Here is a 14,970-nt window from a genome sequence, read left to right on the forward strand (position 1 = left end):
ACTTCTATTGTTCATACAACCTTTTTGTAGAAACATTAACTCAGTGCACATATGCATGTCAGTAAAAGTCTCAATTTCATTAAAAAAAAAAGTACATGTTTGCTTCAATAGACAAAGTGAACTTGCAGAGTGAAATTGCTTCTTAGTCATCATTTACCAAGGAATTGGGATTTGGCTGGCTAGCATTAAAGAAGGTGAATCTGGGACTCAGGATAAAAGAAGCATGCATTGTTAGGGTATAAAAGAATCCATAAAAAATGAAGTTGCTTGAAATAAGGGCAAACATAGGATGAAAGAACTACCCTAATAACAACCAAAGGCAAATATAAGTAGTTAGAAGCCAGTTAAAATAGATCCAAAGAATTCAAACCTAAAATCCACACTAAGTTTCCTGAATAGGGAAAGATCTTCTACATGTTACATGCCTTTTTGTTTGAGTGAATTAGAGCCTTTGCAATGGATTCTATGTCCACAAGAAAGGAAATTTGTATGTGCATATGGGAGGGGTGCTATTTGTAAGGAAAATATAAAGGAAATATCCTGAGACTTTGTGAGGCAGAGTCTTTGGATGCAAAACCTACTGTTTCTGATCCCTGAGTGATGGCAGTGAAATATTTGCCTGAAGGATCAACCCAAGGTAAGAGGTGTCAACTGCCCTTTTAGAAAATGGTCTTTCTTTCAGTTGAACTTAAACAGGAACTGATTAAAGCGGCAATGAAAAGTTTTTAGCATTAAAAAATGAGAAGACAAGTCTCAGACTTGTAGACAATATATGCAAATCATATATCCAAAATATTATTCATAGCCAGAATATATGAAGAACTCTCAAAATGCAACAGAAAGAAAATGAACAATCCCATTAAAATGGGCAAGAAATATGAATGACAGTTTACTAAAGAGAATATAAGGATGTGGGAAAAAAGCCGAAACATTAGTTATTAGGGAAATGTAGATTAAAATTATGATGAAATGTGGCTATATACCTATTAGAATGGGTAAAATATACGTATATGTAAAATATACATATATGTATACATTTATAATAATGCGTATAATAAATACATTATATTTATTTTATACGTATACAAAATATACGTATATGTAAAATATACGTATATTTTACCCATTCTAATGGGTATGTATTATATATATATATATATATATGAAAAGCAACTAGAACTCCCATGCATTTCTGGTAGGAATGCAAAAATGATAACAGCTACTCTGGAATACTGGCAGTTTCTTATAAACTTTAATATGCATGATTCTTTATCCACTGTGCCATTCTGAAATTTACCCTAGAGAAATAAAAATTTATGTTCTCACACAAAGTTGGGTATAAATTTTATAACAGCTTTATTCATAATTGCCAAAAACTGCAAACAACTCAAATGTCTTTCAACAGGTGAATAAAGAAACTCTAGTACATCCATACAGTGGAATGGTACTCAGCAATTAAATCCTGGATGAAGCTCAAAGGCTTTATTCTAAGAGAAAGAGGCCAGAGACCAGGGTCTCATGTGGTTCCTTTAATATGATATTCTGGAAGAGGTAAAACTGTAGAATAAAAAGCACTTTAGTCTTTGCAAGATTTATGAGTAGTTGAAAGGAGGGACTAACATGGCATAGCACAAGGGAGTGTTTAGGGTGATAGACAAGTTCTGTGTTCTGATTTTGGCAATAGTTACATGAATCTATACATGTTTTAAAATTCATCGAACTATATACTAAAAGAGATAAAATCAATTTTACTATATATTTTACTGTATGATAATTATTATGATTTTGTTCTATCTCCCACCAAAATAAGGATATATGTTATAACAAGAAGACTTCATATAATTGGGTTTTACAGGATTTGTACTTGTTTTTTGGGCAATCATACAGTCAATAAACACTGGTTGGGTTTATTGCTGACCATTTTCCCATCTGATTAACACACTTCTTTCCATTTTTTAATATGCAATAGGTTATTATTGAGTCTTTTCAACTAGGAGTCAGGTTATCTTTACAAGTTAGCTAACCAAATCTCTGATATAATGCATTCCTTATTGTTTTTATAGTTCATAAAACATTTCAGATAATTAGGGATGATAAGCAGGCTTGAGTTTGGGCCTAGGCTTTGCAACATATTAATTATTTAACTTTGGGCTTAAATTCTCTTTGGTTAACTTAGATGAATTTCTTACTTTTGAGATGATCATAAGTGTGGGGTTTACGTGAGGTGATGTATGAACTCAGCCTCAAAAATTGCTGGTCCAGAATGGTGAATACAATAGATTCTTCTTCATACTTCACTTCCCTTGTTTTTTATTTCACTTACCTTTTTCTGTCTTCTTCCGCTTTATTTTCTTTCTTCCTTCTCATTGTGTCCATGGCAAATTTTTATATGTGCATTGATGAACTTGGACTTATTGGAATAAATAAATTATTATGCTTAAAATTCCTTTGAATTCTTACAGGTAAGAGAAAGTAAAATGGAATGGGAAAATCAAACCATTCTGGTGGAATTCTTCTTAAAGGGGCTTTCTGGTTACCCAAGGCTTGAGCTACTCTTTTCTGTACTAATCTTAATAATGTATGTTGTCATCCTTCTGGGCAATGGCACTCTTATTTTAATCAGCATCTTGGACTCTCACCTTCACACCCCTATGTACTTCTTCCTGGGGAACCTCTCCTTCTTGGACATCTGCTACACCACCACCTCCATTCCCTCCACGCTGGTGAGCTTCCTCTCAGAGAGAAAGACCATCTCCTTCTCTGGCTGTGCGGTGCAGATGTTCCTTGGCTTGGCCATGGGGACAACAGAGTGTGTGCTCCTGGGCATGATGGCCTTTGACCGGTATGTGGCTATCTGCAACCCCCTAAGATATCCTGTCATCATGAGCAAGGATTCCTTTGTGCCCATGGCAGCTGGGTCCTGGATCATAGGAGTCATCAACTCTGCAGTACAAACTGTGTTTGTAGTACGATTGCCTTTCTGTAGGAATAACGTCATCAATCACTTCTCCTGTGAAATTCTGGCTGTCATGAAACTGGCCTGTGCTGACATCTCAGGTAATGAGTTCATCATGCTTGTGGCCACAACATTATTCACATTGATGCCCCTGCTTTTGATTGTCATCTCTTACTCGTTAATCATCTCTAGCATCCTCAAGATCCCTACTTCTGAGGGGAGAAGCAAAGCTTTCTCCACCTGCTCAGCCCACCTGACTGTGGTGATAATATTCTATGGAACCATTCTCTTCATGTACATGAAGCCCAAGTCTAAAGAGACACTTAATTCAGATGACTTGGATGCTACCGACAAACTTATATCTATGTTCTATGGGGTTATGACTCCCATGATGAATCCTATAATCTATAGTCTCAGAAACAAGGATGTGAAGGAGGCAATGAAACATCTATTTAACGGAAGGTTATTTAGCAAGTGAATGGAAAATGTCTTGGATTGTGAACACACTGGATATTGTTGAAACGTAAGAATTATGTTAGAATTTCTGTTAATTTTACTTTTTTCACTTTCATATAATATTTAATTTTAATTCAATTTAATTTTTTGATGACATTCAGCTTTACAATATCATTACATGCTCATTAGAGAGAATTTACAAGATAGAGGACAGTAGGGTGAGGAAAATAAAGAGATCACCTATTACTCTAACACTAGGAGATGGCTACTTTCAATCCTTTTGAACCATATCTTCCATATTCTATATATATTGCAGTTTTGGAATTGGATATTATATGTCATTTATGTTCACTTTTTTACATAGTCCTATTTCATAGGCATCACTTCATCAAATCTTTCAAAATAAAGAAGAAGCTCTTTTTTGTGTGTGAAAAAAGCAAACCAGATAAACCCCCAAATACTATACCCACATTCTCCAATGGAAAGCCTTGTGTCCTAGTTTCACACTAATCTCAAAATCCTCCTAAGTCTTTAGAGACTATTTTCTTGCTCAATACTTGGAATGTTTTTCCTACATAACTAAGGGTGCAAAGCATTTGGGACTATCGAGGGAATGGAGAAATGGACCTTAAGGGTGGAGCCTATGCAATCAATTAGGATACCTTGTTTTATCTCCTTTTTTTGTTTCAGCTTACATGTTAGCTCTAGCATAAAGAAAATTTTACAAAATTAAAACTGGGTTAGAAAACCGGTCTACTGTCTAGATAATAATGTGGACAAGTATTTGGTTTGTTGGGGTCATACCCATGCCATTTAGAAGAAGCCACATTTCTTTGATATCCTGAGGTCATTCCAGTACTTTCCAAAACTTAGAAGAAGCTCTAAGTTCTTGATTATTGGTGTAGGCCTGCATCAATGTCTTGTCTCTGTTACTTATAACTTTGCAACCTTAGTAATCTGAGGTCTGAGTAGAAATTTGGGGGATGTCAGACAGGATGTGACATTATGTTGATTTTCCTTGGCTTTCTTATCAAATTATTACTCTATTTGAAGAACATTTCTAACTTACAGGAGAGAGTGTGTGTTCAGGAGCGAGGCACATTCTGGGAAAACCACTTGGCTGGATAAATTTTATATTGATGGAACAGTGAATTCAGAGGATGTTGGGCATTAATGTGTTTTACATAGGCAAACAATGTTTTTGGGATTTGGGTATATATTAATGTCACTTTTCCAAATTCAGTTTTAATTTTAGTGGCAGGAATACCAGTCATAAACTCTTTCTAATTACCTCCAGCTTCAATCATGCTATTCACAGATTAAATGTGATGACAAAGTCTATGATGATTGACGTATCAGTTTCACACCTTAGTGAAATACACTCTAGAAACCTATTAGTTTCCATATACATGCTCATAGGACTTTTTTTCTCCTTAAGAATTTCAGGTAGGTGGAAAACCTCTGGAGTCAAGCACATTGTATTTGACCTACAGGCCATCTTGGATACTCAGACTCTACTTTTGTTTTTTTCTCAGAGCCTAAAATCAAGTGCTTCCATGCTTTTTGGGGTGACATATCTAGATTCTGGTCTTATATCAGACTTACACATTTTTTATAGAAAATTAATTAAAGCAAGTTGAAAATTTTATAAATATATTTATTTATTTGACACAGAGCAAGGGAGAGAGAAAGACAGAGAGCAAACACAAGCAAGGGGAACAGCAGGCAGTGGAGAAGCAGGCTCCCCACTGAGCAAGGAGCCCAGTGTGGGGCTCCATCCCAGGACCCTGGGATCATGACCTGAGCCGAAGGCAGCCGCTTAACCAACCGAGCCACCCAGGCACCCCAAGTAGAAATTCTAATATGCATATTATCTCCCATAGGAAAAGACCAGGAGTGTTTTCTCCCTCTCAGCATTGTAGAATAAAGGTCTGAAGGTCTGAAGAAAAGAAAGGCGAGTCATTTGTCTTGATGTACCCATGTGTTTACATTTGCTGGGCAAATATGTTATCACTACATGTCCTGGAAATTGTCTCGATTCTGAGACTGAGTCACTTGTCATTTATACTTCCATAGCACACTAAACCATCATTTTAGTTGCAGCACTTATCCCCTTTTATTGAAATCATGTGATTACGTTTTTCTCACTACCTATTGGATAGGTAGAGACTGCGTCTCGGGCATTTTTATATTCACAGATATTCTTACTATCGTCTTCATTGAGTAGGTGTGCAACAAGTGTCATGGAAACAGAGGTTACTAGAAAATACAAAGCACCAAATAAAACATGGGTAAAAGACATGAGTACAGAACACATATAAAAGAAAATATTAAAACATACACTCAAGTTAAATATCTCTAGTATTTAAAAATTTCACTGAAAGCAATGATGAGATACTATTTTTAAGTCCTTTAGATTAGAAAAAAAGAAACCCTAACCTATTTGTCAGTATCCAGTGATGATAAGAGCAAGAGAAATTCAGCAACACTGTATTACTGGTGGGAGCATAAATTAGTGTTACCTTTTAGATTCATAAGAATCTTCATTTATTTTGATGAAATCAAAGACACAATTTAAATGTTCTGGAATTCTATTTTAACAAAATAATTTGAACATGTTTTGTTAAAATATTTCATTTATGAAGGAATTCAAAGTTGTTTCCAGATATAAATGAACTTATTTTGATATTTCAGTAATTTGAACTTATTTTGTTAAAAATAAATTTAAAAGGGCTCCTGGGGGGCTCAGTTGTTTAAGCATCTGACTGTTCAGTTTGGTGTAGGTCATAATCTTGAGGTCCTGGGATCAAGCCCAAGGTCTGGCTCCACACTCAGTCGGGAGTCTGCTTGAGGGTCTCTCCCTCTCCTTCAGCCCACCCCTCAATATATAAATAAATCTTGAAAAAAATTTTAAAAATAAAGGAAAGAAAAAAGATCATTCGAAAGTATCTAGCTTTTTTTTTTAAAGATTTTATTTATTTATTTGACAGACAGAGATCACAAGTTGGCAGAGAGGAAGGCAGAGAGGTAGAGGAAGGGAAGCAGGCTCTCCACTGAGCAGAGAGCCCGATGTGGGGCTTGATCCCAGGACGCTGGGACCATGACCTGAGCCGAAGGCAGAGGCTTTAACCCACTGAGCCACCCAGGTGCCCCGAAAGTGGCTAGCTTTAGGGTGTCTTATTGGATGCTCAGAAGAGCAAATGATTTTAGCTTGAGTTATTATATTGTTTTTTAATCTTTTTTCTTTTTTTTTTTTTTTGTAAGTAGGCTCCATGACCTGTGCAGAGCTCACTGTGGGGCTTGAACTCATGACCCTGAGATCAAGACCTGGGCTACGATTAACTGAGTGAGCCACACAGGCCCCCCTATTACATTGTTTTATAATGAAAATCAGGCTCCTTTCTGAACTATGGTTATCACTAAGTTGTCTAATTATAATTTATTTTCAACTTTGTTTTTTAAACCTTTATGCATTACCTGACTATACCTTTTCGTTCCTTGCCTAATCTTTTCACTTCTTCCTTCCTTCAAAAAAAGAAAATTCTTCCTTCTTTTAAGAGTGTGTATTTGTTTTAGAATATTTGCAATGCAAAATATATTTATTAAAAAGTCAACTTTTACTAGAAGCTAAATTATAAAGTGAACTTAAAATTGTATAGGAAATAATCCATTCTTCCAAAATGGTTTTTTGTGTGTGCACATGTGTGTGTGTGTGTGTGTGTTTGTGTGTGTGGTTTTTTAATTTAATTTAATTTCTTTTCAGAGAACAGAATTTATTATTTATGCACCACACCCATGCTCCATGCAATAGGTGCCCTCCATAATACCCACCGCTAGGCTCCCCCAACCTCCCGCCCCCACCCCTTCAAAACCCTCTTATTGTTTTTCAGAGTCCATAGTCTCTCATGGTTCATCTCCCCCTCCAATTTCCTGTATATGTGTAACAGAGAGGGAGAAAGATGGAAAGATTGAGAGAGAATTCAGCTGGGGAAATTTTGATGACAGTACATGAGCTCCTTTATGATTTTTGTGTGAAACAGAGTAATAGGCCTCCTGTAATTAGGTCTTTAGGGCTTTATTTCTGAAGTCTCACACATTTTATACATATTTCATTTATGAAGCAATTTAAAGTTGTACACAGAGGTTTAGCGAGATCCTTAAGAACACTTAAATTGTGTCTTAAAGCATGGAGCTGATTCTTTAGGTATTTGTGGGTCTCCACAATGGGGCAGTATTTCCACCTAGGCTTCATGGGCAAATTGCCCCATTCCTAAAATTAACGGCTAACTGTTAATTTTCTTCCTTTTTTTTTTTTTAAATAGAAGTATCTAATGGTGCTTTATTTGATCTAGAAGAATTTATCTCCATAATCACACTTGTAACAATCATGTTTCTACAAATGTCAAACAACCAAAGAATTTCTATGGCAAAATGATTACTCACCAGGAATTGCCTCTTTGGAGCCTCCTAATGAGGAGTTATAAAGATTGGCTGCAAATAGAAAAGCAATGAAATTATCTGTTGTTGCTGCAACCTAGAAGGATAGGCAGTCTCTGGTTTGAAGGTAAGTTACTGCAAAGACAGGAAACAAACTCATCATCTGTAAGCAAGAATTGGACTAAAGGTGTTGGGTTAAAGGTTAAAGGTAATGATCAGAAACATGCCAAGGCCATCTAGTAAATAAGGGGTAGACATGGCATTTGACCTCAGCCTGCATCCAAGGCCTGCGTTCTTGATAATGTTATGAAATGTGCTTAATAGAATACATAGCATGGAGATAGCTAATGGAATTTACAGAGATCATTTCTCTAGGTGGGTCAAGTTTGAAAATGGAATTTTTTCTTCACTGAGGAGAGACTGTTAGAAATAGAGTTTAGAGGTCTATTCACTGAGATGTAGTGGGGAAGAAAGAGCTTTGAGACCAAAAGAACACTTCTGCATGCAAAAGCCATTGCGGAACAACAAACTGAAAGGAATTTGCCCAGCAGGTGTGAATTACTTTTTATTAATGTGTAGCTTTTTAGTGCATTACAAAGTATTTGGGCACCATTACCTACTTGAGCTAATTGAGGCTGACTGCAGCGTATATAGTAGATTATGTGTTCTGTACTATAAAATTAATAACAAGTCTTCCTTGGTCTCCTAGCAATACTCAGTTCCATTTGGTTCAGTCAACAGATAACGAGGTGAACTATATGCCAGGTTCTGTTCTTTATTACAGAGATTACATATGAGGAGGATACTATGACCAATTTGGATTAAAAAAACCTGAACATTATAATTTCCTGAGACCTGAAAAAGATAATTTAACAAAAGAGTGTGTAGCCAGAAAGAGGCCTGCTTGGGCATTATTCTATACAGTATTGGTGTTTGCATGTAGTATTAGTGACTATTTGAATATTTGTTTTTCAATCATGAGGTTATAATTGTAAAAGTGAGTAACTTTTCATTTTCTTTTTATGTTAAGAGGCTTGCTAAAAATGTTAAAATAGTCTTAGTGAAAAAAAGTTAGTCATGTGCTTTAAGACAAGGAACACCCTGGTATCTTGTCTGTGGAGTGAATTAAATTTGGTATAAGATCTTTTGGATGATTTTTCCTTTTTGGTACCTAATTTTCTGGTTTCCAGAGACTGAGAGTGAGTGTGATAAAGTGTATTAGAATTTTTATGTAGGATGAAAATTATACCATTTGTATAATGAATGCTGTGTGTGATCTGATTAAGCTTTACAGCTATACGTACGTGATCTTACAGAAAGAAATGATGACTATTTCAGAGATGTAAAAAGAGTCTAACGGATGGAAGAAATTAAAGAGGCATGAAAGAAACAACTAACAATGGGATTCACTGTTGTACTAATTGAATTACATATACCAGCTCATTTAATCTTAACAACAAATAATAGGGTCTAGGTGTTTTTATCTTCATTCTATAGCTAGGAATGGTAATGATCAGAAACATGCCAAAGCCATCTAGTAAATAAGGGGTAGAGATGGCATTTGACCTCAGCCTGCATCCAAGGCCTGTGTTCCTGATAATGTTATGAAATGTGCTTGATAGAATACATAGCATGGAGATAGCTAATGGAATTTACAGAAATCATTTTTCTAGGTGTGCATATAATCTCCACTATTCAAAAATCCTCGTGTATCTAATACTCTTTGGGATCTCAAGTGGTTTGAGACTTAACCCAGAAAATCTGAAAAATTCTTTAAAATGAAAATCTTATAAAAAGTTAAAGAATTTTAAAATCTGGGGAAAAGAGGAGTGTAGAATAGGAAAATCAATTGGGCTTTGGGTGATCCCAACGAAGCTAATTATGTCCTGAAAAAAAAAAAAAGTAGAGAAAGGCTTCTGAAAAGGGAGGGCTCTTTGGTCATGAGAATGGAACAAGAATAATAGCTAGCTGTATTTTATTGATCTGTAATTTTGTTCCAGGACTTTTACTAGCTCATGAAAGCAATAATGCATTTAATGGAAAGGAAATGACATTGGATAGAAGAATAGACCCTTAATCAGGTCAAAGAATAGTTTACAGCCTGATGGTAGGACTGGAGATGGTTATGGGCCTGGAAATCCTAATGATACTAGGTAAAGAGTCCTGAGTGTTGAGAATGCAACTCTATGTAAAGTATCTCTGAGTCTCCAATTCCTATGTAGTATATAATACTGAACAAGTTAGAACAATTTTCAAACATACAGGGTTGTGTCCTATGGCAGGAGATAGTTTGATGTAGTATACCACTAGAAAAGTGAATGAAAGGTGAATCTCAAAACCTTAAAGATTGTTTATTTTATGAATGTATTGTTTATCTTATGAATATGAAATATAGTCATAAAGTGCCAAAATTTTGAAAAGTACTAAAAGAGGTATACTATATAGCCTACCTTCCACTCCTGTTAATAAGCTAATAAGCTATCCATTTCCTTTTCTGGAGATAACTATTGTTGTTTCTTTTTCTAAAGATATTCTATGTGTGAGCAAAAATGTGTTTATGTTTATGTATCACACATACATATATAATCTTTTTTACACAAATGTAAGTGTGTCATATATATTCTGAACATTACTTTTTCAATCGCTGTTTCTTTTTTGAAAAGATTGATTGATTGATTGATTTTAGAGAGAGAGCGTGTGAAAGTGAGTGGAGTGGGGCAAGGGTGGCGGCTGTGGGGGAGGGAGAAAAAATTTGAACCAGACTCTACACTGAGCACAGAGCCCAATGCAGGGCTTGACCCCACGATCTTGAGATCACCACCTGAGCCAAAAGCAAGAGTCAGGCGCTTAACTGACTGAGCCACCCAGGTGCCCCTCCACCTAATATTTCTTAAAGATCTTTTCACATCAATACACAAAAAGCTCCATGTTCTTTTTGACAGCAGAATAGTATTGCATTATTTCTATGTCCCCTTTTCCTGGGCATTTGAATTTTTTATGCATCTATTAATACAAACAGTACTTTAATGAATCAATTTATATGTAAATCATTTTATTCATGTGCCGGTATAACTGATGAGGACTACCTCGAAGTAAATCTGTGGTGAAAGTTTACATGTATGCTTTGGTGATTTTTATAAATATTTTCGAACTGTCCTCAACAGAAAATGTACCAAGTTGTGCGTCCACTGAGAATGTTAGGAGTTTCTGTCTCCTCATCCTTAGGCAGCAAGTCATTAGAGGTAAAACCATACTTTGTCCCTATGAGATACCAGTGCATAAAAGAATGGATCACAGAGATGTTAGGAAAATTCTCAGCGCTCTCTCTGATTTTGGTCCCTGAGTTTCTTAAAAGCTTTTTTCAGAATAGAAACATATATATATATGTATATATCATTTATATAATATGTTTATATACATACACTTTTATATATAATTTTTATTATATGTATAAACTTTAATGTACCAATGAACATAAAGATGTCAATTAATAGGCTTAATTCATATATACATATGTAAGTATATGACTAATATATATTTTTTACTTATATACTTATTATAGGTCATACCTATATTTGTATATAATATGTAACTATATACTGTATATTATATACAATTATGTACATTATATCCTTAGGATATAGTGTTAGATGTAGAATTTGGTGGAAAAGTCATGCATTATAAAAATTTATGCAATTAAAAAAAGGAAGGTATTTGATGATCTATAAGAATTTAGATAACATATTACATTTTCATCTGAGGAAAATTCTGCAAATATACTCTAACGAAACCAAAATATAAATTAAAATATGGTCCTGAAGATTCAGAATAGAAGAGAAAGAGAAGAGAGAAGAACCAATGGTGATCAATGAGTAGAGATATAGAGAGGTAAATACATTGATAAAGACTATCCAAATATGTAATTGTAAGAGCTGATAACTCTCAAAAAGATGCGTTGTAAGGAAATTATAAACACTTCTACATTATCTCACTGACATTTGTGAATTTGAGGATAGAGATGGAGGAATAAAAGTATTCTTACAGTTCTGTCTTCATTTAGTGTTTGAGGGATAAATATTAGACAACACTCTAGTGGAAAAAAATAGTTAATTTTATGAGTAAAAGGTTGATTCCTATAAGTCAATTTGTGAGCATGGTGAAAGAGAAGGTAGCTACATACAGAATGCCAAAAGTGAGTAGAGTGTTCAAGTTAATGAAAACAAATAGTAAATGACACCTTAACCAATGAAAATAAGGAACTAGAAAAAAAGAGAATGCAGTAATGCAAAATAAGTAAATAATAAAAGTGATGTGTATGGAAAGAAAGTAATGAAGTACATTAATAATTGTATTTTTATTTTTAGATAAATTTTAGATAAAAAATTTTTATTTTTATTATTTTTTATTTTTTAAAAGATTTATTTATTTGACAGACAGAGGTCACAAGTAGGCAGAGAGGCAGGCGGAGAGAGAGGGGGAAGCAGGCTCCCCACATAGCAGAAAGCCCAATGCGGTGCTCGATCTCAGGACCCTGGAATCATGTCCTGAGCTGAAGGCAGAGGCTTTAACCCACTGAGCCACCCAGGCACCCCAATAATTGTATTTTTAAAGTGAATGGACTGGATGCTGTCATGAAAGACAGAGACTGTAAAAGGAGATTGAAAAAAATTTTTTTTAATTTTCATTTATTTTTTAAATTTCTTTTCAGTGTTCCAGAATCAAATTTAAACCCAGATATATGTTACTTATAGGTAGTATACGCAACAAAGTGAGAAAGAAAAGTTGAAAATAAAGGGATGCACAAGAGCAGGCAAAAGCAAACTAAGAGAAGGCAGGAATGTAATAGCAAATTATAAAAGTGGAATTTAAAGTACAAAACATGATAAAGACAGGTCAAGTAATAATATTGACAATTTATAAAATTATCAGCTATAAACAACACAGTAGCTAGGCATATTATAAAAATCCTAGCTATATGGGGCAGAGCGTGCTTACAGATATTTATATAGAATCAATTCAATATAGATGACAAAATAATAATTTACAGATTTGAATAACACATTTAAATAAACTTGATTATATGTATACATGTATGCATGTATTCTGTATCTATATAAAATGATATATCTTTCCCCAAGAGAATAAAAGTTTTTTGTTAGTATTTACAACATGGATCAAATAATTGACTGCCAAACTCTCCATAACGAGAGAATTACATGTTATGTTATCTTATAATAAAAACTGTAAAAAAATAAGAAAAATCAAACACAAATATCCAATGACTAGGTGTGCAGAGAATACACACCTGGATAGCTGTTGGCTTGAAGAGGAAAAGGAAAGAAAAAAATTATCTAGAACCCAATGAAAAGAACATTTCATGTCGAAATCTAAGTTTTTAAGAAAACTAAGTATTTTAAGGGCATTAATTAGAGCTAGAAATAGAGAAGAGAGAGGAAATATTAAGGAATTGAGTTCTTATTTCATGAAATTAGAAAATTCCAAATAACCTTTAAAAATTTACAAACAAAACTTGTTAATAAGACAAGAAAAAAAGCGGAAAGGATATATCGATCCAAAAGCCCCCCTCCCCTTTTTCTGAGAAGACCTATGATATAGGAAAACCCTTTGTGAGACTAAAATAGAAAAAAAATCACTTAAGGATAGTAATGAAAAAGAAAATAGAACTTCTCACAAGGGAAATCACAGATTGTAAGGATCAAATGCAACTCTATGACAACACATTTGTAGGAAAATACCAAGTATCAAAACGAACTTCTCTCAAATCACTATATTGAAGTCTTGCTTCTTTCTAACAGTCACCTTTTCTTAGTCTGATATTTCTTTTGAAACATGAGTACTGTTAATTAGATTAAAATGTGTTCTAGTCTTTGAGCCAAGTTCTCTGCAGATTGAAAAATTAAGAATTTATTCTACGCAGCCATACAGCTGGGGTTTAACTCTTAGTTCTACTGTTTATTTAGCTATATGACTTTAGGCAAGTTACTTGACTTTTCTGTGCTTTATTTTCCTCCTCTATTATTAAAGATGATGAGGCTGATCACAGTAATTGCCTAATAGGTTTGCTTTTCAGACTAAATAGGTAATGCACAAAGCAAACAACTAATAGAGGATTGACACAGAGTGAGAAATGTTAGTCATGATTTTGTCTTTCATTTTGTTTCTTTATCCAACAAATATTTTTGAACAACTGTCTCTGATTCCACTTTATTGTGGGTACTGGGACTATCGATGTAAACAAGAGTACCTACATTTATCAAGTTTACATGCTATTGTGCAAGGCAGATGGTAAACATAACATTATAATTTCAAGGAGTGACAAGATCATTGGTTTATTGTGTGGTGCTTTGTATTCAGTAAATATGGTTTATTGTTCAGTTACACATAATACAATGTTAATTTTTACTATAAGCTGTAGTTTACGTGTGAGATGATAAATATGGCAAAAAGCCCAGGCTTTAGCAAGGAAGACTTAGTTAGGTTTGAATCTTACCTAGTTGTGCTTTATATTTACTTTTAGTCAAGTTTATTTAATATTTACAAGCTAGTTTACCTATCTGTAGACTGTGGATGATGATAGCTCTCTCTCTCTCTTTTTTTTTTTTAAAGATTTTTATTTATTTATTTGACAGAGACAGAGAGATCACAAGTAGTCAGAGAGGCAGGCAGAGAGAGAGGAGGAAGCAGGCTCCCTGCTGAGCAGAGAACCCGATGTGGGGCTCGATCCCAGGATCCTGGGACCATGTCCTGAACCGGAGGCAGAGGCTTTAACCCACTGAGCAACCCAGGTGCCCCAATGATAGCTCTCTCTTAGCACGGTGATGAGATTAAGGAAATTTCATGCCATATTGCATGTGGCTAAAAACATGTAAGTTTCCTCTCCCACCCTCCTCTTTATTCATATCTTACCTCTCTTGGGTTCACTTTTATTTACTTCTTTTTTTGTTTTTTTTTTCTTTCGCTTTTTCCTTTAAAAATTTTTTTTTTCCTCTCTGGGAGTATGGTACTTATAAACTGGTACATATTTGAAGGTAGTCATAATGAGTCACATATTTTGCTTTAAAAAATGCTAATATCTTACAGGTAGAAACAGAAACAGTGAA

General features: G+C 34.6%; 1 protein-coding gene across 1 annotated transcript; it reads left to right on the forward strand.

Moving 5' to 3' along the window:
* Positions 1-2,477: 2,477 nt before the first annotated feature.
* Positions 2,478-3,434, forward strand: LOC123953170 (olfactory receptor 13C9). The gene has a single exon (XM_046023180.1). It carries the CDS (start codon positions 2,478-2,480, stop codon positions 3,432-3,434), a length of 957 nt encoding a protein of 318 aa, XP_045879136.1.
* Positions 3,435-14,970: the final 11,536 nt, after the last annotated feature.

The sequence above is a fragment of the Meles meles genome, chromosome 11 (genome assembly GCF_922984935.1).
Source record: "Meles meles chromosome 11, mMelMel3.1 paternal haplotype, whole genome shotgun sequence".
In the NCBI taxonomy this organism is placed as follows: domain Eukaryota; kingdom Metazoa; phylum Chordata; class Mammalia; order Carnivora; family Mustelidae; genus Meles; species Meles meles.